Below are 24,529 nucleotides of genomic sequence, written 5' to 3' on the forward strand. Positions count from 1 at the left end.
GTGTGGAGCGGCATGCGAGTTTTGACCGAGATTTGATCCAACCAGCAACCAAATGATCGTCAAAGAGGGGGCAAACGCTTTTAACGACCTTCACGGCTTCAAGTTCCAGTTAGTCGCCGGTGAATAAGTTTGATTTTTTTTTCTCTTGTTTTGGTAGCACTCACCATCACCGTCCCACTTGTGGTGAGGTTTGGTTGAGTGTGTTCGAGGGGTTTCTATAACTATGTATTTTCACCCGATGCGTCATTGCCGGCTGTTTAAAGCCGAACTTATCAGGCCACCGTTGAAACATTGTAGTTTTGGGTAATCGTATTCTCTTATTTGGATCAGTTTTGCTTTTTACTTGCTCATTCACTTAACTTTTGACTATTGCATACGGAGTTGGAGTTCTTGAGTTCTTGTAAACTGAATAATGGTTTATAGATGATTAAGTGACTTACCCCATTAGTCATTTCATTGCCTTGACTATGCAACAAACTTTACGATGCTTTTAAAAGGATCTTAAATTCTGCAGTTCTTTTAATAACTTAATCCAAAATTTGTTTATAATCATGAATTTGATCAATCGACAAATCGAAAAGTCAAAAATTGTACAACAATCTAATATGGCTCACGTGTTTTGAGAAACTCTTTTCCAACCGTATATAAACACCATTTTCATTTTTTAGGCAGCTTTTAGTCCAGTCCGTGGTACATCCGTCAACTCGTACGACTTAATAGCATGCGCGTCGTGGGTTCAAGCCTCATATGGATTGTCGTCGCCCCGTATCAAGGACAGCCTTGACTATTCGGTTGTGTGGTAATCAATAAGTTTCAAAAGCCTGTATATGCCGGCATTACCATATCCGCCGTTACTAATAATAGTAATAATATGCATAAAAACTAAATTATCTTCTCATGTGTACAATCGTCCATGTAATCATAACTATGCCATATGTTGGTTGTTTGATTTTAGCAAACAATAAAGTAAAATATTTATTTTTGTTTGGGCGCATTCAATGTAGTGATAGATTATCCATCAAATGACTGCAAAACATGCACAAAACCAGGATCATCAGGTGTGGCAGTACCGTCAATTCCGTAAAGCATCATCGCCAATAAAACGGAACGGCTATTTGGTTGTTATCAGTGAGAGCTCTTTCTTGAGAACCATGAAGATTACAACATGGCCGTGGAGGTATCATCCATAACATTCATCAGAGAGTACTGTCACGACTTCGGATATAGGCTATACCATCTACACCTTTTTGCTAAAGTCTATCCCACCACTATGCAGTTGCTATTGCGTTGATACCCAAATAGCCAAAATTGCTTAAGCAGCTAATTTCGGCATGCTAAAAATCGCTGCTTGAATTCGCCTTTTGCAGTAGATAAACAGCATCAAAGTTCCAGGTGGTCCTTCTAGATAGCGATTAAGCAATTTCCTTAAGCCACGGTGCCAGGGATTATTTTTCTTTGCGTTTTATTTTCAAGCAAGGCGTCATATATGAAATAAACAACAAGATTTGTGTTTTTATGTGCATGTTTGTTACATATTTGTTGCTTAAAATGCTTAATCTTAAGAAACATATTTGTTTAATTACTTTACTTATCGCGTATTAATCCTGTAAGTGACACGTTCAAACACATCCATACCACGCCGCCAGGACCTAAAACCTCTCACTACACCTTGCGGGTAAAGTATGGTACCATGGCCAATGGTACCGGATAGTTTCGCAACCATTTTGGACCAGTGTGCAGTTCGCCACTGTTGCCATCTGTCCATGAGCCGCGGGGCAGATAAATGTCTCGAGCACGAGCATTTTCCACAATAACCGGTGCAGCAATGATGTCGTCACCGAGCAGATATTCTAAGGGAAAATTGGGAAAAACAAAAAAATAAAACGAAATTAGCTTCAAATCGGGAAGAATGTGCACCTCATCTAACCACACTTACGATCGTAGATTTGTTGGGCAGTTTGGTCGCTCGGATCGACCCACCAGAGCGGCGGGTTTACGGGCAACCCGTCGGAGACGGCCAGTGCGAAACGCTCCATGATGGCCGGTGCCATCCGTCGGTGCAGTTCGGTCATCGCCAGCGCTATCTGGACGGTTTCAGCGTCAAAGTCCCACGGTACGAACGAGTACTGAATGCTCGGCATGAACACGTTCGCCTGCAGCCAGCGGATGAACATTTCCTTCGACGGTGGGCTGTCGTCGTATCCGTTGCCACCGACCATGTCCGGCAGCACGAGCGGGTAGCCGACCATATTCAGCTGCAGCAGTGTGGTGATCAGCGTCGGCAGTCCATTGTTCCATCCCCAGTTGGAGTCTTTGTCAATCATGCGCACAAACACGGGCAGATCCTGCGTGCCGAGGGCGGACCGTACTTCGACCAGATCGCCGAACCGTGCGACCGTGCGCAGATAATCTCCGACGATCTGGCTGGGCCTACGGTTCGCGGGCCCATTTAGCAGCGGGTCCGGCGGTGTCCAGCTGCTCTCGCCAGCGTCAAACTTGAAGCTATCGATGCCGGACTCATCCAGTATGGCTTGCAGCCGGGCGCTGAACCATTCGCGCACATCGGCCTTGCTAAAGTCCACGTAAGCCGCCTGACCGCGCACCGAGTTCCACCATTCGGTGTCCGTGTTGCCGGTATGATCCGCCACCAGGTAGCCGCGCCGCCGGGCCTCGGAGTACCACGGTTCGCACCCCTTGTTGATAAACGGATGAATCCAGAGCGTGGTCCGTGCGAACCCGAGCTGCCGGATCGCGGTGATCGTGCTGCGAATGTTCGGGAACTTCGTTTGGTTGAAGGTGAGCGCCCCGTAGCACCACTCCCAATCATCGTCCAGCTCGTACTGGCCACGGAATCCGTTCGAAACGATCTCGCAGGCAAACTGGCGCACGACTGCATCGTCAATGTCGCGCTTGTACCGGGCCCAGGTGGACCAGATCGGTTCCATTACCATCGATTCCGCGGGATGTCCCGTAGGTTTGCCCAGGATGCGTCCGATCGCACCCATGTGCGCAGCTCGGGCATCCGCAGCAACGCCGATCGTGTAGCGCACGTCGTAGCTGGTCCCGTGCGTGTCGTACGGCAGGGCGGCACGTGTCTCGAAGCACATAAAGCCGGGCTGGCCATAGTTCTGGTCGACAAACAGCGGCGTCCAAGGGTCGACGTACAGGAACGAGCCGAACGCATTCAACCAGTACCGATCACCAACCGCACTGTTGTCCGCCTCCTTCGAAAGCATGCTGTACCGGTTGAACCGCAGCTTCTGTACCGGCCAGTATTGGTGCTTTTGCTGCGGTCCACCGTACCAATTTGTGGTGAGCAGATTGACACAGTCGACGTTGGTGACGCTGCTGGGCACCTCATTGCGTATCACGGCAAACTGTGAGTAAGCGTTCGTGTCCACTTCCCTCGCCAGCTCCAGCACGGTACCGTCCGTTGCGGCATTCGTGAGCGTAAACCCGGTAGCCGTTTCTGTGTAGACGGCCGCCGGATCCAGGTTAGCGCTGAGCCGAATCTGCTGCACCACCTGCCCGGAGGACTGTACGACGCGTAGTTCACGTGTCTGCAGGTTCACGTTGACAACGGTTGACGCCTCGTTGAACGTTAGGCTGTACTCGGTCGTCTGTGCGTACACACCGCCCATCGGCCGAAGGGCGACCAGAACAAAAAAGCTACTCAACAAGATGGGCAACATCTCGAATGGGGGTGGGGGTATGTGTTCCCTACGCACGGCACACTTTAGACACACACTAACCGTAACTGGACAAATTGTGATCCATGGAGAGAATAACAGAGCGCATAACGGGCCGGGCAGGGCGCTTAAATAGTATTGCTGTGCTGCTGAAGTGCTCTGGTAAATATTTTGCTTTTGGCTACGGTAGGAAATCAATTGCTGAACCGCAAAAGGGGAAGTTGACAAAGCCCTTGAGAATATACTTTCTTTATCTCGCCACCAGCACACCACCTTCCATTGCAATCTGAACAAAATGACACTCTGTACTCTGTAGTTGGATAACTTTTTCAGGTGTATTGGAGTTTTCTTTACAAATAAACTGTGTACACAATCTTTTTTGTTTTTATTAATTGGTCCCTTGCTGTTGCATGCTAAGATACTCATTATAGAGACAAAACAATGTTGAAGATAATATTAGTCAGACAAATTAGTTCATTTGACCCATGACTAGGGATGTACCAAAGGGTATTTTTAATTTCAGGACAAACCCCCGTTTAAAAGGGGGGTAGTTGGTGTTTTTTTTTTTCAATGCTAGTATCGATATACACAGAGACATTGAAAAAAAACGTGGAAATTGCTCTCCTTATTTGCCAATAATATATATGTATTACCGTGATGTTCGTTTTGTAAAACAACATTTTCATTCCGTTATTTATTTCAAAACGTATTATCAAAAACATATATATTAAAACAGTAAATAAAATAATTGAGTTCAGCTGTGCATGAGTATCCTGAACCACACAAGTCACGTGATGGCTGCAAGCTTCTTCTATGCGACCCGCGGAACCTTTTAGAAATGTTTTATAACGGAATAAACAAATTTAAAACTTACATAGCTAATATTGAAATTCACAAAAGGATAAATCAAACGATACAATTCTTCGGTTCAAACAGAGTTTTCTATTCTTATCGGGTGCAACAATTATACTTTATCTAGTCCTGCGTTAACAGCTGACACAGTGTTGGTGTAAACATAAATCTGTGGAGAACAGTTATGCGTCCTTTTCGTATGAAATTATGATAGAATTTTTTTTTATGTATCAAAATGATAATGTTTTAATTGCATGTTACGAAGGCGAACATGCAGCATGCATTGAAAAGCAAGTGTTAATAATTGAAGCACGGGTACAACGAATCTAATCCTTTGCCGAATACCAATCATGATCCTTAACGATACGCATGATACACACTCTAATACCGAACCTGTTAAGGTATAGGATTTAAAGTCTGGTGTGACTAGTGCTCACTGGAGCGCACCCACAACTCCGATCCGACTACGGCTATTGTTAGTTCCGATTACTTCGGCAAAATCGGGACCACTAGTTCTGACCGGGTCTGGTGGTACAGTCGTCAACTCGTCACTCGTCAAGACTTAACATAATGCCTGTCATAGGTTCAAGCCCCGAATAGCCCGTGCCCCCATACGTAGGACTGACTATCCTGCTATGATAATAAATAAGTCACTGAAAGCCGCGATCCCACTAGTGCCACAGGCAGGCCTTGACCGACAGCGGTTGTTTGTGCCAAAGAAAAAAAATAAGAAGTTCTGACCGGAGTCGGAGTCGTCCGGAGGAGACGTCTAGAGGTGTTCTAAGTCGCCCGGAATCATTCGAGGTCGGGCCTTTGTTTCGAAGGCCGACTCAGGGCAACTTCGGACGACTTCGACACCGAACGACTCCGGGCGTCTCCGGTTGACTTCGAACGTCTCCGGGCGATTCTGGACGGCTCCAGATGATTCCAAACAACTCCGGATAATGCTGTACGGAACTATCTTTTCGAATCGGTTCCGTAATTATTGGAATCGGATCGGTGTCGACTCCAGAATTTTTGCCAACTTTACCCATCACTGTATGAGACGATAAGACAGTTATTAAAAGTAAAAATAAATATTTATTATCACAATCTCCTCCACAATCACCCCGATGTTTCCTCCCACAACCGGTACAAAAGGCACAAATGTTTTGTAAAAAAAATACACATCAGTCTCATAGTAAGGATATCCGTTCTGTGTTTACCGTTCACACGGCACCTGGTCACTAATCCGAACCATCGGAACAGTCACAAACATTGCAACAATCACCCGCACCCTGACGGGGTCCGCCTCGCGCAACCGACATCTGAGAACTGGAACTGGCGACTATTTTGCGTCTGCCCTTTCGAGCATCCTTTGCCGGAGCAGCTTGAAAGTAAGGCGTGCGGGCCATACTAAGCTCCTCTTGCAGCTGGTGCACCTTGCGAGTCAGCTTCGCCCACAGCTCCTTATAGTGTTGCTTGGACTCGGTCAATTCCTCGAGCTGCTGCTCCAGCGCGGCACGACTGGCACGTTCCTGGTCCAGCTCGCTCTGAAGCGTCCGGTTGCTGTCCAGCAGCTGCTGCTGACTGATGCTCAGTTGAGCCTGCTGCTGTTGCAGTTCCCTGCACTGCCGACGGGTGGTTTCGATTTGCGCTTCCGCCTCCTGCTCCAATCGCACCGCTTTGGCACGGATCTCTTCCAGTTGTGCTTTGAACTGTTGCTCAATTTGTTTCACACGTGGACCATCTTCCGGAACGCGTGTTTCCGCTTTACGGTGAGCTTCCTCCAGCGCTGCTGCCAGTGCGTCAGCGCGAGCTAAACGATCGGCAAGATGCTTTTCCGTTTCCGCTTGTCGCTTCTTCCAGTTCTGCTCCAGAGCTTGCAGATGTTTCCGTTCCTTTGCTTCCAGCTGTTCCATGAAATGTTGGCGCTGCTCGTGCATCCATGCCTTCTGCTTTTCCACCAGCTGATAGGCGACCGTTGCGTCAAATCGTTTCGCTAGCCCATAAGCCGTTTGTGGTGCAGCACTGTGGCAGCAATCTTGGCGCGTTGATTCTTCCTGTACCACACCCAGCTGGCTGTTGTAGTTCAAACCGACCTCTTCCAGTGTGCAGCTAATCGAGGCAATGGCTACATTTTCTCCCGCTTCATTTATCATCACAACCACACCGGCCGGCTGCCGTTCGCGCGTTCCTACCAGCAAACTTTCGTTGTCTAGCCGTGCCAGCGCGTACGTACTGTGTGGACCGTTTAGTGTCAGCTTGGAAGGTTCGCTGCCGATTATATCAACCACCTTATCCGGCAGAGTGGAAAAGAACAGCTCGAGAGTGACACCACCAAACTCAATGCGATCCTCGTGCACGGCAACGTCGGGTAGCAGCTCCAGCCTAACCTTCGTGAATGGTGTGTCCGCTTTCGGGTGCTGCAAAGCCAGCTGCCACAAGCCGGACGCCGGCCCGGATGTAAAGCGTACCGTTCCAACACATACACGAAACGCAAATGTGTGCCTTATGTCGCGCAGATTCTGCTCCGTCGTCAATAGGATTCTTTCGATATCGATATTTTCCCGTTCCGCGTCACAATGTGGATTATCTGTTACCGGCGTTGCAGGTTTAGAAAACTGTTTAGGAAGCGACTGTTTCGACTCTGGCTTCGTTATAGGTTCAGTGCTTGTACTGTGAGCATTTTGTTCAGGAATAGAGCTTTCTTTGGCGGCTTCTAAATTCTTCTCTACGGCAACAGGACGATCACTGCCTAAACATCGCAATAATAATTTTATCTTCAACGACGGTACAATTTCTTCGATTTGATTCAGATCCTTTCTCGTACAAGTGGTGTGAACTGGTAAACTACGCACTGCTTCTAATGTGTAACTATTGGCAGGATGGTTTTCTTTGAACTCTCTCACATGGTTTGTCTTCAGGAAGCCTACGAAATCAATCGTCGTTGTGCCAACGGTTCTTTCTCGGGTCTCCTCTTCACCACCGGTCAGCACCATGATTGCAATCTTAAAACCATTATCAAAGTAATCGACCAGCGTAAGGATCGAGCTGCGCAGATTAATTCTAATTTTTGCTTTAACGTCAAACACTGGCGACCCTGATTTCGTCCGCTCCGCCATCGACACGTGCCGCTCGCCGAACAGTTCGTACTGCAGCCGAAAGGTGTCCGTCCCGGGACAAAGCCGGTCCAAGTGTTGGGCACATTTGAGAACAATTTCGAACACAAATATATCCGTTTCTGTGTCTTTGCAGCCTACCTGCAGTAGGCCACGGTCCTCTAGCAGCTCGACGTTGTGGGGCAATGTTTCGGGCTTTGGTGCACTTCGCTTCTTCAGCAGCTCATCGCCACTCAAATCCGGGGTTGATGAATCGTCTCGTACTTGACACTGGTCAAGATGCTGGGAGTCAGCCACCATCACCAGCAGCTTCAGCTCAGGCTTTATCCGTCGCCAGCGCTCACTCTCGATGCCAACCAGCCGATACCAGCGGGGTTTGATGGTTTTTATTCGCGATAGCGTAACGACCGGTACTGACCGCAACGGGATCACAACGCTTCCTATCGGTGACCGAACGCCAGACGGCTGTACCTCGTAACAGTCCAGCTTTATCGGAGTATTCTTGGTTTTGATGGATTTCAGGGTGTATCGATCACACTGCCAGACAAGCTTTACGTCGAACGAAGCGGTTCCCGATCCGGGAGTGACCGGTCGGCGACTGACTGCCTCGAATACTTGCTGATTTAACGATGCGGTTAGAGCTATCTTCCGGCCCTGCTTCTCCTGCAGAAAGTGTATCCCTGGGTTGGGAAGGGATATGAAACGAAGAATGTAAAACATAACGACACGTTGATCGGAAATATACGCACGTACCGCCCAAAACTTGCACGAATATGACCAGCTGTTGCTCGTCATCCTTGTGTGGTGGTTCCATCTCGCCTTCGCAATTGCACTGCACGTCGTTTTTCGTCTGATTATACATGGTAAAAATAGCGCAATGACTACTTAAATTAAGTAGATTCCATTTGTAACCGTTTCTACACGTCCTTGCACAAGCGACGCGATGTAAACAAAGCAGCCGCTTGAATTTGGCAGCTTGAACCGTTGCTACCCAAGTTACAATTTTGGCACCGTCTGCTCGCGCTTGATGAAATGTGTGTAGAAGGCTCCCTTACCCGGCGCTCTAGCACCAATCGAACACGACATCGAACATGAAAAATGTATGGGATTTGACATGTTTGTCTTGTTTGTTTGTTTGTGTCTGACAGTGCATCTCCATATGATTATATGGGCTTGTTCGAGTCGGATGTCGTGTTCGATTGGTGCCAGAGCGCAGCCTTACCCGGCGCTCTAGCACCAATCGAACACGACATCGAACATGAAAAATGTATGTGATTTGACATGTTTGTCTTGTTTGTTTGTTTGTGTCTGACAGTGCACCTATATATGATTATATGGGTTTGTTCGAGTCGGATGTCGTGTTCTATTGGTGCCAGAGCGCAGCCTTATCCTTGACAATTGGAGACAGTAAACAAACAATCTGTTCCCGAAATATTGTAAGCCACCCAACAGCCAAAATCACTTATTTATGTTACTTATCAGTTTTTCAACCAGTTTTTTGTTCAGCTCTGTAGTGTTAAGTGGAAGTTTCGAAATTCATTTTTGTTCATGAACAGTTGTTAAACCTATACAGTCTGTTCCCGAGTTACACGGTTCTCGACTCACGCTGTTTTCTAAATTTGACAGATTAAATGTCAAATCAGTACAATTTGCTTCAAGTTCGGTATAAATTGCATTTTTGCTAACAAATTGAAACCGCCTAAAATAAAAGCCAGAAATATTAGAATTTTCTGCACGAATCATAACAAATAAATGATAAAGTGTATAAAAGTACTAAATTAAATAAAAAACTGCTAGTAATAAATAGTATTTTAGTCAAAAAACGTGAAATTCGACTTACGCGGATATTCGAGTTACGCGGATTTGTCGGGAACCCAGAAACCGCGTAACTTGGGAACAGACTGTAGTTATCGATTAACATACCCAAGTGCCACAAATCCACTAAACGACCGCTAAACGGCTTCTAAACGACTCAAATTCTCTACCTAAACGGAATATAGAAAGACTTCGTTTAGCAGACGGCAAACGACTCATGCATTCTAAAGGCCGGGCTACATTGATCGTACTCGCAAGTGTAATTTCGATTTTCACTAGCGCATCTGGCGGCGACCAGCGCAAGCTAGATGTGGGTATAATTTAAGTGCCAAAATTACTCATACTTGGTGTCTCATCAAGTTTCGACCAGGCTACCTGTTTGCCGTAGGAAATGTTGATAAACGTCCATAAATTGCAACAAAGTAGGTCGTTAATTGTTGTTGTTGGACAAATCGTCATTCATACAAAGCGCTGGGCAACATTTTTCCCCATTTTCCATTCTCTATCCATCATTGGGTAAAATTATAGCCTCCTCGACCCAAAACGTTTTTTGACAGATAAATTATACCAGCCTCTAGCATCAACCCACCGCCACTAGATGGCGTACGCGTTCACAAAAATTACACTCAGGAGTACGATCAATGTAGCCCGGCCTTAAAAATAGCAAAAAAGCTGGTGGCGCCATCTGTTTGTGGGATACCCAACCTGTGGAGCTTCCTCGCTTGGAGGAGAGCTTTCTCATTTCCTCTGTACTGTTGTATGGTTTCGCATTGAAGTTATGCATCGCTAGAACTAGAACAGCGATACGATTGTTTAAATACTAAACTCCAACGGAAACTACCAGTACTGAAGCAAGTGAGATTTGAGAAATGGTCGTTGGTGTTGATACCCACGTATCTGACCACACGACCATTCATATAGATTTTTGCTCAGAAAGTTAGAAGGCTATATAGGTCATTATAAGATGAAACTTGTCGAAACACATTGCAAGAAAAGGATAGCAATATAATGATGAGTATTACAATACGCCATCTGTTGATCAAACCAATGAAGCTGTGAAGCTTTCATTTTTTTCCTATGGATATTCAATTTTCCAGTCGTTTAAGCTTAATCTGTGGCGCTTGGGTAATATTATACTAATAATTAATCGATTGATTCAAGGTGAATTTTATTATTTAAAGTACTGTCATTTGCAATGAAGGCGACTTTTTGTCAAAATGAGCTCTGTTCGTGCCTGCTTAGATGGAAACAACTTTTCCAATCACAAATGGCGGAAGAAGTGTTAAGCAAGATTTTATCAAAATAATTGGGCAAAATACCCAGAAAAATCATTTGATGGGTTTCCAAATCAGTACATATGATGTGAGAAGTGGAGAAAATATTCTTCGTTGCAAGATGGGGAGAAAAACAAAAAGTGGTTTTGGAAATTTCTCCTATGTGTCAGTGTAGTAAGCGAATCATTATAGAGATGGCGCTAGTGTTTAACTATTTTCATTTTAATTAAGGAGACAACTTTCGAAGCTAATTTTGTTCAAAGTGTCACGTCAGTTAGTCAGTGATTCTACTGTATATCATATCGTGGAGCCACACGGACAAACTCATATTACGGGTAGATTTTTGTTGCAAAAGAAACAAATCGATTTGTTTCGCGTGTAACTGTTTTGATGAATCATAAACTCAAAAGTTAATGTCTATTGCAGGTTATCCGGGGGTTATATAATTTCTTAAATGTTTCCATTCATGTTTTCTTTTTTACCCGTTAAATCTTTTGTTATCTTTTTAATTTTTATGTTTATTTCACCCTATACAGCGTTTGCCATGTGTGAATTTGTCATATCGTTAAAATTGTTTCCTGGGAATCGGTGCGGCTGTGTGCTGCATCTCTTTCTATCGCACGTGCTCCGCCTGCTTTGCTGAACAGTGGAAGAGCCATATGTGCCTGCGTGGCCAAAATCGGTCGATAACAATTTAACTCAATTTCGACCACTATGTACTTACTATGTGTCCGTGCGACCGTGCAGTCGGTTTCCCGAGTGTGTGCGTGCCGTTTTCCGAGAGAGCAAAAATAGGCATTTACCCGAATTAACTGAACGCGTTCTGCATTTCTGCGTACACCCAACCGTGTGTGTGGAAGTTTTGCGAAGAAGAAGTTTAATGCTGCCGAAAATCCAGTTCAAGTTGTGAAAAAGGTAGAATTTTCCGTGTACCACCGACTGTGTGCAGTAGTTACTTCACCATCATCGATTGTGCTGCGCCCATAGCGAAAAAGGTGTTGGGTGCGTTTTTTCTCTCCTTCCATTCTATGTGCACGGTGAAAACGGGACGGGCACCATACACAGGCGTAGGGAAGTAGAAAGAAAAGTAAGTTGGTGCCCAGTGTATAGTCTAAACGAGCTAAATGGTTTTGGTGAAATGTGTAGCGAACGTTCTTGTACTGCGTGGGGAAAGTGAAAATTCGTTTCGCCATTTTTCAACCGCATTGCAACCATTTTTCCCGCTGGTGGAGTAAGGGGAGAAAAAGTCCTGTGTTGTCTGTTTGGGAAGGGGGATTTTCTTTCTGCTCTCCTGCTGGAGGAAGTACAACTTCCTTTCCACCAGCTCGAAAGATGGTGGAAGAAATGGGTTTTCCGCGAACGGTACCACCGTGCCCAGCATAATATACACACGCACGCCCAAGAAGAAGCAGGCGCAGGCTGGGAAGAGTTGGACATATTTTCGCTGTTGCGTGAAGCAAAAGAAGAGTGCAAAAACGAAACGCGCTGCGGACCGAACGCATACACACAGCAAGCGCATTGCATACACGGTACGGGAGGGCCCCCGATAGATGGGTGTGTGTGGTTGTACTTATGGTGAATGTGTGTGTGTTTGGTTGGGCCAGCCAGCGCTGTATGATGCGTTTGCATAAATGTGTTAGACCCTAGCCTAGGTTTGAATCGAAGTGTGTTGGTGTGGTGTGTTGAAGTGTGTGTGCGTGTAGGCTGCTGAAGTTGCCTGTCTGGCGCGTATGAATGTGTATATATGTGTGTGTTCGTAAGTTGAAGTGGATTACAAGCTGACAGCTCTGTTCCGACAGCTCGATTTCGATTCGAGCAAGCTGCTCACTACTCGACAAAGTTAGAAAAGGGGCCTTAAGAAGTTATGCGTGTGTGGGTCTTCGTCTGTACGCCCGATTCCCGTTCGTTGCGGGAGGTAATGTTGCGGGGACTGGCAGCCAAAATGACTTCAGTTGCTTGATTGGACGAAAGGAGTGGTTGAAATCATCTCCGATAAGGATTTTGTGAAGAAAAAAGGCAAGGCCGGAATATGGAATTGCATTATTCTGCTTAAGATCTATGGAAATGCTGTTGCAGCGTGCCAGAGTGATAATACCATTCCATATACCCCCCATACAAGATCTTAACCCCTCCCTACACCATCGCACCACGGATGAAGAGAATGAAAGCGGCCAATGACATTCCACCGTATCGACTGGATTGAATTGTTGTGCGGTAAGTACGTATGAGTCATGGTGTGTAGTAGCTTTGGAAGCATGTGTAATTATTTCGCTTCACCCAAAAACGAAGGCATATCTCACCCTGCACCCGTCTTCGTTTGAGCCAGTAAGCGATTGTATTGTTCTGTGTTACCTATTTTAGATCTCTTCCAGAGAGGCACACCAAAGTGTTGAGCGTGTGTTATCTTATTTGGCTCATCACACCACCACCATCGCTCGCCCCTCCTCATCCAGTATGATGCTTGAACGGCGGCTGTAAAATCACGAAATGACCACACCACCAACCATGGCCTTTCCCTCTCCCAAGGGGTGTGCTGGAAGTCGTCTTCTTGGAAGTATTTAAAAGCATGACTCACCCACTCACCCCCCTGTGACCGAACGGTCGGCACCGGCTCTCTGGCAGTAACAGGGTTTCTTTCTTTTTTCTCTGTTATGTGCCTGAAACCACCATCTCTCTTGCATTCTTTTCCCCCAAATGTGCGTAGATGGAGACAGCCGAGTTGCTTCTCTGTCACTCGACCGGCTTGTGCCCGAATCCGGGAATCAGCCGAGATTGATCGTATCGCTTTTGCCATAAATTTTCTGTCCGATCAACTGGTGGTAGTGGAGTAGTAGAGATCGTATGTTGAGAGGTGACTGTTTCTGGTTCGGGTTGAGTTTATACATATTTTTTAAAGCAAGCCTTTTTGTTTGCTTGTTGATTTAACGATATCTGCAAGCGTAGTAGAATTGTTCATTTTTCTTTTATTGCAAACAATTCAATAATTTTAGGGAAAATGGTTGTGTGTTGTAGAATAATGTTGGTTGTATTAAATGTCGTCAAATGATACGACTTGATCGCGATCGATATTTAAAATCTTTATCTGTTCCGCATTCATCTGGTTCATAGTGGAAAATTGCTCGCAAAATGGGAAACATTGTTAGTGTTGTTTTCAAAATCCCAGCTAAGTGGGAGCTTCTCAAACAGATTATTGTTGAAATTCCCATTCAAGTAATGGTTTCTTTTGCGGTACCTGACGTTAATGAAGAGCATAATAAACATTACAATGTTTTTGACGATTTTTAATTCATTCAAATCAAGTCCAGTACTTCCTATAATTCCAAAGTAGAAACCTCCATAATCGTTAAATTTTCTAAAATTCCTCTCTTGATTTGTTTTATTTTCATTCTGTTCCATCGGTTCCCTTTTACCGACCATGCCAAACGTGCAGCATCTCGCTAAGCAAATACGTTTAATTTAATTGAATTTAATTTGAATCCAAAAGTGGGTCACCCTGTGAACTACGAGGACAGACGGGGGGTCAGTGTTGCTGATCACGCATGATCATGGAAAGCCATTACAGTTAGCCTTTCTTTCGCCAACAGATGATGACACATTTACACAACAGATCGATTAAAGATGGACCAGTGTTCACCCTCTCTCGTCTCTCCTCCCTACAGCTTCTAGGAACTAATTTCCGTTCAAAGAAGTCGAAAAAAACTGGAACGATGAAAAGAGATTTGCGCGCACCCAACACCCGCTGCACCAGCCAGTGAGGAGGGCAGGGAGGAAGTAATAGAAAAACTAATGTTGCATGTAAACTCACGGGTGCTTAATTTACTCGCTTACATTTGCGTCTAGCCTGTTTGGAAGTGCTATTTTAGTCGCGGTTTGTTAGCGTTAGTGTACAGCTTTTCTTCTTTTGGTTCGTTTCATTCCCTAGTTTTCGTCTCACAGCAGCAGACGATCGCCAAATGGGATGCACGATCTCCACATTTTATTTGGTACACCCGTGTGTACCCGCATGTGTGTGTGTGTTTGTACGTGGTTGAACAAATTCCACCAATTCGCATAAAACCAATGCCACACCGTTTTGCGATTCTCTCAATGCCACTTCTTTGCACTGCAGCGCGTAGCCACCTGTTGTTTTCCTCTGCTGCTACTGCCCTGATGACGATGATGATGAGGAGCATGACGATGATGATGGGGTGCTGCTGCTGCTGACTCCGCTTGCATTATCCAACTCAAAAATCCGCCCAAGGGCAGATGGTAGTACAAGATGGGCTGTGGAGTGAAAAAGAAATACCCACACACAAATACACACACACACACACACACACACACACACACACACACACACACACACACACATACATACATACATACATACATACATATCCGCACTCACCGAAAGATGCATAGTTTTGTTGCCTTACCTGGCCAGCATGATGGTGTGAGTAGTCAGTGTGTGAGGTCTAGCAAGAGCCAGATGGCTGCTGACTGGCTCCACGAGAAGTTGCACTGGTCATTTTCTCCAACAGTGCCCGTAAACGCGAGAAATAAGGTCCCTTCGCGGTTGATGTGCTGTTACGAAGGGAAGGTGTTGTGGAGAGGGCACAATCTGGTGTAGTAAAGGTTCCGTTATCAGCTGATACATGTCGGGATTGGCCCACTTTTGTCCGGTTGTGCGAGCGACATATCTCTCCCTGTGGTATTTCCAAGAAGCAATAGTTTATCAAAACACACGGTGCAATATGTAGTTGCTGCTAGCTTTCTATGAATTATCGGCAATTTTGTAATCGTGCAATGTTAGGCTAGGCTAAGCACAATTCGGCTCACAAGTCGCATGCGGTTTATTGTTGTCTACAAGATGACTCCACTTTTCGCTTCGTATATAATGTTTACGAAACATTCAAGCGTTTTTAAGCTTGGTTTATCATATTATTGGCTCTTTACGTGGCACTCTGGGCGCCAATACATGATCAACATTGAAAAGAGCGCTCGGCGCCATGAGAGTTGCTATACTGAGAACAAAAACCCCGCCATGGATGAAGAGACTTTTGTCAATGAGTGTGATTATCAGCACCTTGGTAGGAGGGACTTGAAAGATAGATAAAATGTTATCAGTTTCTATACTGCGACAAAACCCGTCTATTCCCGATTGTAAAACTGAACCGTGCGTATTAATAGTCGTCGTCGCATAGGAAGTTTGCAGCAAGCAAGATAACGCTGCATGAACGACTCATGCTATCAAGCAAGTGACTTCTTCTTTACAAAAACAAATGCTCGAACCTGTTGGGTTTTATGATCTACTTGGGGGAAAACAGTTTTGGCAAGGAACAGAATGGTTTGATGCATTTCAATACGCTTGTGTCATCCTTGTATGCTACTGTTTGAATTCCATGTTCGTAGAATTTGCTGCTTTTCGTTGCCACGGGTTCCTTCAAGCGTGGACGCAGAAACGATGGGGAAAACTTAATCGAACCGGCTCCAGGCCCCCGAGTATTAGTGGACCCGCATATACGGTTGAATCAAATTGGCGTCCCAGATGATTGTTTTGTTGTCATCTGTGTATGTGTGTATGTGTCATCTATGGTTTCTTCCCTGAATGATCATATAATAATCATCAAGTAGTTAGGAGCTGCCAACTGTTTGTTATTGATTGGTTTGTTTGCATGTTAATCATTAGCATCGGGAGTAGGTTGAAGAGGGTTGCGGGAGCTGCGGGAGTTGTTTGATAAATATAATGTCTTGCATGCCGGTCTCATGGTACAGTCGTCAACTTGTACGACTTAACAACATGTCCGTCATGGGTTCAAGCCCCAAATAGACCGTGCCGCCATACGTAGGACTGACTATCCTGCTATGGGGGGAAATCAATAAGTCACTGAAAGCCAACCCCACAAGTGGGTTGGCAGGCCTTGACCGGCATCGGTTGTTGAGCCAAACAAGAAGAAGAATGTCTTGCAAAGCGCAACCAGTCTCTCCTCTGTGAGGAAAAAGTGCTGCAGGACGATTGCTAACTGGCTAGCATTGATTTGTGGAAGCAACCTTGGAGAAGTAGAAACGGTAGAATGATGTTCTCATGTTGCAAAGAAAAAACTACCCTTCTGAGGATTGAACTATTACTTTTGATAATGTCTGCTTCTATTTGGTGTAACGTCCTACGTAACGTGGCGTATGTCTGATTATGTATTATCCTACTAATCAAATAAGTTAGTAGATTAATTTTTTTTCTAACTCATCCTCTAACTCTCATACTCGTAATGCATAATGCTGTGCGTGAAAATAATGTTTATTTGGGATCGGTTACATTCAGCAGAGAATGAGATGAAGTCAAAATCTCCGGTAATTGTTAACGATAATTGTTAGCTATTTCAAAATACAGAGTAATCCTTGTGGGACACGACATTACATACAGTTTTAAGCGCCATCAACATGTGGCAATATAATTATCATATTACATTTAAGATAAAGTATCCAAAAAAATTAGGCAAAACTTTTTTATACTCTTACTTGATTGAGCTTTCCGTTATTTTTAATTTCTTCAAAATAATTCAAACTCAATCCGTTGCTAATGTTTTAATGTACGTTGATGTACATAGATATTTATGTGTTTTCAGATAAATTTTCTTGGCACTCCATTGTTTCGTAAACTAATTCCTTTTTACGTTGGTTTTGGCGGCTTATCCTCGCCTGTAAAAAGATGGAAGTTGCGATCCTCTTCAGTGGCGCCTCGATTAAGTGTGCACTATTTATACGTTTGCTTTCTTCTATCTTCCTTTTTCCGGCGTTAGTCGTTTGTATTTTATCTTTCTTACACAACACACTAGCATTCACACTTTTTTGTTCGTATTTGTTCCCCCGTTTTCTCTTGTACTATCGTTGCTCTTTCTTCTGTTGGCCAGTAACTAGCTACTTTCGCACTTGATTTTATTTTTCACCCGTTTAACTTTTCCGTCTTGGATTCTGCTTTTCGTTGTGTGCGTGTATGGTTTACGTTGTACGTTCCAGCTCTGCAGCAAGAGTCGTGTTTGCAATTTCATCCTTTTTGGGTACGGTTTTATTCTCGATTGGATTGGATCGGACCGAACAAGAGCGATAGAGCTGGTGAGGAGTGTTCTATTTGCTTTCTTCTTTCTCCTACTTGCGCTCGTAAACCTTAGTCAGTGGGTTGGAGCAAAAAAAAGCTATTTGGTATAAAAGCGAACATCGGAAGGTGGATAATTCGTTTGCAGAGTCAATTATGCTGCTGCTGTTGTGTGTTTCTCTAATACGTTTCTGTTCTTTTCTTGCAACACACACTCGCACAGTTCTTCTGCTTTGCTTCCGTTTCGGCGCACCCCCGGCGTGTGTGTGTGTGTGTATCACTGATTCTACGGATGAATGAAAGGTGTAATGAAGGGAATCAATGGGGAAACATAAATAACACACAAAAGAAGTGGGCGATGATTTTGGGGCCGCTGCTGCTGCTGCTGCTGCTGCTATGCGTGTTTGTATGCGTTGTGGAGGCCTGCTATTCTAGGCTTTTTTTTTTTAATTTCCACTGAGCGAAGGAAATGATTTCCACATCCGCTGTGTGTTCGGAGGAGCGCTTTCTTGCAACCTAACGATTGGGGAATTGTTGGCTGATTGCTGCAGCTTCTTATGGTATGGATCCTGTGTGTTGGGTTTACAAACCACCTCCTGCAAAATGACACCTTTTGTTTCGTGTTCATGCACGCCAAGAATGTAACATGCCCTGGGCGTGTAGGCAAAAGTACACACGGCTGCTGTACATTTGCAGGTCGTTTGCAATGCGATTTAGCATCAATTAGCACACACATCTGCTTATACAACAAGCGCCTCTGCAAAAAGCGTCCATTTTTACATCACAATCGCGCTCGGCTCGAAGCCCCCTGTGGCGGAGGGGGCGCGCTGGAAATCGTTTTCCTAATGACAGTAATAGTCGAGCAGTTAGAGCTCGCCGCACGCAGAAGAACCGCTCGATTCGATCAACCGCTTTGACAGTTCATCGTACGGTGGTGGGATCTTGATGGTGTGCGTCAGTCCGGGTCGGCGCTGTGTGTTGCACACAGAGTAGTGTAAGTACAGCTACTGGGAGTGTGCGTGCGTATGTGTGTGTGAGAGCGAAGAGAGTGAAAAGGTTGAAAAGGGAGGGTGCGGTGTAGATTTCAATCGTTTTTCAAACAATCGGGTTTGGTTTTGGTGTGTGAGATTATCGTCGTGATTCTGGGTGAGCGCGTGAGAATTTGCATGTATGCATTTTTGTGGAACAGAAGAGAGAGCGAGTGAGCAAGCTTCTAATCACTTTCTGCCTTATTTCTCTCTCCCACTCTCATTGACAGGTGTCCATAGCCGTGTGTTCGCCGCTGCAGCAAAACTCCGGGTTCAGAGTGTTGGAGGATGTGTAATTTGCAAGACCGAGAGGATCATCGGATCGGAGCTAGTGGAGAGGTCGTCTTTACCTTTGCACCACCATCGCGTTCAAGTTAACACAACAGTCAAACCAAGCAGTAATGTGGACATTCGCATTCGAGAGATAGTGGAGCAGTGTCGATACAAACACTGAAAAGGCACAAACTGCTCGACGCTATTTTATATCCGATCAGCTTCTCAGCGGCGCTCTCCAGGTGGGATTTTGTGCCTGGTTTTAGGAACTGCCTTCAAGCCCATGTTCAGGCGAGTGTGCGTTTGGGTGTGCGTACCTTGCTGTGCGTGCGTGTGTGCAACGTTGTGTGTGGGGCGCATGTATGCATATTGAAGGGTGTAGGACAGACACAACGACAACGGTGACACGACACCTACATACGCATTCTTCTCCCCGGAATGGATTGATGGATGGTACGCTCGGATGACGGTGGATTCCCCCCTGGTGGTGGTGATGTGTGTGTGTGTCTCCAAAATATAGAAGCAATAGAAATAGTGTGCACGGTTGCGTGATTATGTGTGCCGTGTAAGCAAATAAGTGACCTCCCGTTTGTGTGAGCGCGAGACAAGGTTGGTGTGTGATGCTGCCGTGAAGTGCGCACACTCTCAAATCAACACTTTTCTCCTAAAACAAAAAACGGTGCGCGACTCTCCCGGGACACACTTTTCCCAGTGGTGTGTGCCTGTTTCCCCGCCAGTGTGGTGTGATGCTTGTACCAACACAAACAAACAGGAGCTGGTGTGTGTGTGTGTGTGTGTGGTGCTGGAGTTTGCTCGGCAAATTCTTCCGGTACCACCATTCCCCCGGTTTGCGTGTGTGTACGTGCGCGCTCAGGTGTGGGCGGCGTGTGTGGGGTTTGTGCTTTTTCACTGTGTGCTTTTCTCACACTAATGACGTACGTACGATCCATGAGTGAGGAGAGCGAAGAGATGAACTGAGCGTACGGAAGAACAATAGAATGAGAGAGAAAGAGAGAGCAGAGTTCAAGACGTGCACAGAATTCCGGTAGGCTTTGTGGATGGTGACGACCACGACGACCGTACGTCGCATCCCACTGAGACTGAGGAAAATTGCTGGTGTAGAATTGGTGGAAAATCGATTTTTCCTCGTTTTAGCATTCGTGCGTTCGTACAAAGTGACACATCGAATCGTGTTTGTGTGTCGTGCACGACGCTTCAAATGACGTTTGGCGTTTCTTTATCGCGCACGATAATGCCATGTTTCAAGAGAAAACACATGCTAAACTTTGCAAAAATTTATGAAATTCAAAAAAAAATTTGAAATTTGTTTCATTGTTTTCGATAACAATTGTAAAAGTTGTTTTTCTACTGTGGAGTTTTTTGTGTGTGTTAGAGGCTCGGTGAAAAGATTTCCTTTTTTATCTTTTTGTTGCGCTTTGTTATCAAAGACGGATCAGGGTGTGTAAGTGTGTGTGTGTGCGTATGTTTCGCATTAGCTCGGTATGCTATGCGTCCAGACATTGATAATGGATTATGTGATAATGAGCCAGCAGCCCCCGCTTTTTGCTTGCCCTTGTCCGTTTTGACAAACCACCCAAGCGTTGCTGTTGAAGTAGTCGCTGCCAGTCTGGCGCTAAGGTTGTTGGGTGTTTGACGCACATTGTGCCATTCTACGAAGAAGTTGTGCCTCGGTGGTAATTCAGCAATATCGGCTGATATCGTTATTACCTTCCGCCTCCTAATCACGGAACGAAGTACAAATGACACGCGGAAAACACGCACACCATCGCGTCGAAGTGCATCGACACAGAACGCAAGAAGGGGAACGACAAAAACGACAGAAAAACACACTGCACACACTCGAATGTGTCCGTGAGATGATTGAAATTCCGCATTAGAAGAAGCAATAGAGCGAGCAAACGTCAACTCAACTGTGTGTACAGCTGTATATGTGTGTGTGGCTACTGTAGGTGTGTGAGTTTGTGGGGCAAAGTGTCCTTTGTGTAGCTGCGCCCAAATATATGAGTGGAGTGGTAGACGTGTGTGATGGTGTGCGTGTCCAATTTCTAAATAGTAGTGCGCGCATACCTCGCCATGCTCTTAGTTGCGAGTTTGTGTGTGTCTGGGTGTCGTCCTTTTGAGTGTGAATCTAATGGACAAACCTCGCACGCGCGCGCCTTTTGTCACGTCATTGATGGGGATGATTTAAAAAAGAAAAGACCCTCTCTGTCTCTCTCTTTGTATTTTCCACGCACACACACACACACTCACGAACGGCGGGGAGTCAAGCGCACAGTCTATTTTCGGATATTAAACTGAAGGATCCTATCGCCCCTTGACATCTTGTTGCAGAAAATCGTCGATATATATCCCAACAGGTACAGAAAAACTACTACCAAATAGTGCGTGTTCCTTCGCTGGGCTTTGTGATGGTTTCGATAATCTAAAAGCACGTGTGTATATATGTGTGTGTGTGTGTGTGTGTAAGCAGGAACGACAGAAAATCACGCGTCAAATGGACATTACCTTCCAGCTTCTCTGCTGTGTATCCTGGTTCAAGGAACTGTACGGTGGGGCCTGTAATTAGGACACCAAAATAGCACAACCACGCTCGTAACCTCCATATAACCTCTCCGGATATTCGAACCAGGAGGGTAATATATTATGGTTGAATTAGGCAGGCTAGAAAAAAAAAACGAAGTTAGGTTGGGTGAAGTTGGCGCAGTAGTAGTATTAATACATAATTCATTATAAAACAAAGTAACATAATTCCAGGAGTTGGTCTAAACCCTCATATCGTTTGAAATAATAAATATGCGACTTTTTATTTTTATTGCAGAACAACACATCCTGGACAGCCTAACGTCCTTTAATCGTCATACCACATTGAAACACGGTACGCGCCTATTAGTGGGTGGGTGAGTGAGTGTATTTGTGTGTGAGCGTGTTTCAAACAATGTGATAAAAGTGGAGTTATCCGTTACATAAAGAGGAATTACGCACAAAAAAACGAAAAACCAAAAACACATCAATACTCGTCGATTGTACAGTGTTGGGTGGGGACATACCGTCACAAAGTGACATACAACCATGGGTTTCAGCTAGTGACCAACAACTGCTTCCAAACAGCTGCTGCTGTTTCTCTTAACGTGTGTGTGTGTGTGTGTGTGTGTACTTGCTTGATCCCACGGAATAATAGGTAGTGTGTGCGGGTGATTAAAATGCAATAGAAGAAAAGAGAAGGAGTGAACCGTTCGGCGGTTGTGCGGTGTGTCTCCAAGCATAGCTTTATCATAAAAAAACCCCAACCCATCAGCTGGAATAGTGCAAAACCAAATCTGCATTTATTGATCATCCTTAAAAGCGCTCGCGCGCACTTCTAATCCTAGTTGGCATAGTGCACTGTTTGCCTGTGGCTGTGTGTGTGTAAGCGAGTGTGTGTCGTATTAATTCGCCTTTTTGTTTCAATTCCGATTTTATTTTCCCCCAACATATAGTATTGTGCCCGGGAAATGCAATCGATCCGTTATAGCGCCGCAACCCTGAACGTCGAATGCTGTGCCCGACACGGTGCTGCTGCCAATAACGGCGAAGCTTGAGAGAGAGAGTGTGTGTGAGTGTGCTGTGTGAGTTGTTTTTTTTTCTGTTGCGTTTCCATTTCCGTTTCTGGTTGCGCTGTGTTCGGTTTTAGTTTGTGCGAAACGCCCTGTGCCAAGAGCGGAAGAATGAGCAGCAAACTTACAACAGTGCGGTGCATATAGCAGTGGTAGTGCGTGTGTGTGTGTTTGTGTACGTGTGGATACCGGTGGCGTGTGTGTGTTGGTGTGTGGTTGGGTGTGTTAGACCACACCGGGTTCATCTTGCCGGGGATTACCAAAGCCCGGTTTATCAACGCAATTTCTAATAAAAACCCTTTTCCATCAAGCAAAAGAGATAGAAAGATAGAGAGAGAGAGGAGTAATATTCCGGAACAGCGTCTTACGGTACATTGTGGGTGGTAAAATAAGGAGAAGAAAAAACCTGGCACACCGGCCAAACTCGAAACGGCGAACTCGGCTGGACGCGTGGGTGGTGAACGCGTTTCGCGGGGGTGTTGTGTGCTGTGGTGGTGTTGTTGTTGGCAGGAGAAAAGCCCACGACGAAAAACAGGCGTCGAAAGTTGAAAGAAAGCTTGTGCTTGCTGGCACAGATCGCAACAGAAACGTTAAAACGATTTTTTTGAAAAAGAAAAAGAAGAAGTGTACAGTTAGTATGTGTCAACGTGTTTTTTTGTTGTTGTTGTGAATTAGTCCCAAGGAAAAGCAGTGTATAGAAACGGTGCAGTGCTGCACACAACACACAACTTCCTTCAGCATCTTCAGCGGTTTTTCCTTCTTCCCCCACCCCCACCCCAAATCGTTCGTGTCCGCAAGTGAACCTACCAACCGGACGACAACTTGGCGACAGAACCGAAAATGCAGCGCCGCGGCGAGGGCAAGGACCAGCAGCAGCAGCAGCAACAGCCATCGCAACCGGCGCGAGCTGCTGGCGAGGCGGGCGTTGCCGGCGGAGGAGGCCGTGACCGTGACGTCGCCCGACAGACAAGGTGAGTGGGAAATGGTATTTACGGGGGGAGAGGAGGATTAGAGTATTTAGCAAACATAGCCCGTATGTGTGGGGCCAGCTGAGTATGTTCAACAATCTGACACATATTTGAAGGGTTTCGCAACAGTTGGTAAAACATATGAAACAAAAAAAAACAAATATCAATCAATTGCCAACATTTGTCCAATGTCTTAATTTGGCAATAATCTGCAGTTGATGAAAAACGTCAGGAAACGTGTGAGGTTTTTTACGAATTATGATTTATCATTCATTTATCTCAAAAGCAACATGCTGTGGATATCAGGATGCTGTTAAAGTTGTCTCATTATCGTATTAGCCGTCCAAAATAGGCAATGTAAATGCGTGCTTTTCCCTTTACCAGCTGACCCGGTAATGGATGTCCGACCCTCGGTGGACTTCTTCTCATATTCCACACTATAATCTCTCCCCTGAACTGTCTATCTGCTGCCATTCTGTACACAGGGGTTAGTGGAGGTACCAACTCTAATGTCCCACGGCGGCGGCAAGGCTGTGGACGTTATCTGGAGTATGTGTGTGTATGTTTCTGCTGAAAAATCACCTGTCCCGTCTTAATGTGCGTGTGTGTCCCGACAGGAGGGACAGGCCCGGCGACCTCCCCCACCCGGCCGCCGGATAAGATAAGAAACGAAAGTGGGCTGGGGAGAAAACAAACGGGAGGGTTGGGTTGATAGTGCTGTTGTTTGCTCGTGCGCTTGCTGCGATCGTCAAGTTGTGTGGCAAAAAAAACAGACCTTCAAATGCTAGGAAGGGCTGTGGCACGACGAGAGAATGGTGGTCTCTTCGTTCGTTATCAGTTTGATTT

At 45.5% G+C, this 24,529-nt stretch overlaps 3 protein-coding genes across 16 annotated transcripts in view; 1 reads left to right on the forward strand and 2 right to left on the reverse strand.

The window, feature by feature from the left end:
- Positions 1-1,143: 1,143 nt before the first annotated feature.
- LOC121590534 (myogenesis-regulating glycosidase-like) lies at positions 1,144-3,797 on the reverse strand. Its single transcript, XM_041910304.1, has 2 exons — positions 1,937-3,797; positions 1,144-1,850 (listed from the first exon to the last, which is right to left on the reverse strand). The coding sequence occupies exons 1-2, from the start codon at positions 3,690-3,692 to the stop codon at positions 1,663-1,665; spliced, it is 1,944 nt and encodes a 647-aa protein (XP_041766238.1). The 5' UTR covers positions 3,693-3,797; the 3' UTR covers positions 1,144-1,662.
- Positions 3,798-5,601: 1,804 nt separating this feature from the next.
- LOC121590152 (centrosomal protein of 120 kDa-like) lies at positions 5,602-8,590 on the reverse strand. The gene is made up of 2 exons (XM_041909577.1): positions 8,396-8,590; positions 5,602-8,322 (listed from the first exon to the last, which is right to left on the reverse strand). The coding sequence occupies exons 1-2, from the start codon at positions 8,502-8,504 to the stop codon at positions 5,768-5,770; spliced, it is 2,664 nt and encodes an 887-aa protein (XP_041765511.1). The 5' UTR covers positions 8,505-8,590; the 3' UTR covers positions 5,602-5,767.
- A 14,965-nt stretch (positions 8,591-23,555) lies between these two features.
- The window catches only part of LOC121589301 (casein kinase I), a 67,877-nt gene continuing 66,903 nt past the window's right edge, over positions 23,556-24,529 (forward strand). For all 14 annotated transcript variants that reach the window (XM_041908081.1, XM_041908082.1, XM_041908084.1 and 11 more), the window contains exon 1: positions 23,556-23,686. In XM_041908081.1, coding sequence (XP_041764015.1) covers positions 23,556-23,686 — 131 coding nt within the window. The remainder of the gene's footprint in view (positions 23,687-24,529) is intronic.

This window comes from Anopheles merus, chromosome 2R (genome assembly GCF_017562075.2).
Source record: "Anopheles merus strain MAF chromosome 2R, AmerM5.1, whole genome shotgun sequence".
Lineage (NCBI taxonomy): Eukaryota > Metazoa > Arthropoda > Insecta > Diptera > Culicidae > Anopheles > Anopheles merus.

Excerpts from the sequence above, each read along its gene's own strand:
- LOC121590534 (XM_041910304.1), bottom strand. The coding sequence starts at position 3,692 with ATGTTGCCCATCTTGTTGAGTAGCTTTTTTGTTCTGGTCGCCCTTCGG. Across the intron at positions 1,851-1,936 it reads TGCCCAACAAATCTACGATC|AATATCTGCTCGGTGACGAC; the intron begins GTAAGTGTGGTT and ends ATTTTCCCTTAG.
- LOC121590152 (XM_041909577.1), bottom strand. The coding sequence starts at position 8,504 with ATGTATAATCAGACGAAAAACGACGTGCAGTGCAATTGCGAAGGCGAG. Across the intron at positions 8,323-8,395 it reads ATTCGTGCAAGTTTTGGGCG|GGATACACTTTCTGCAGGAG; the intron begins GTACGTGCGTAT and ends TTCCCAACCCAG.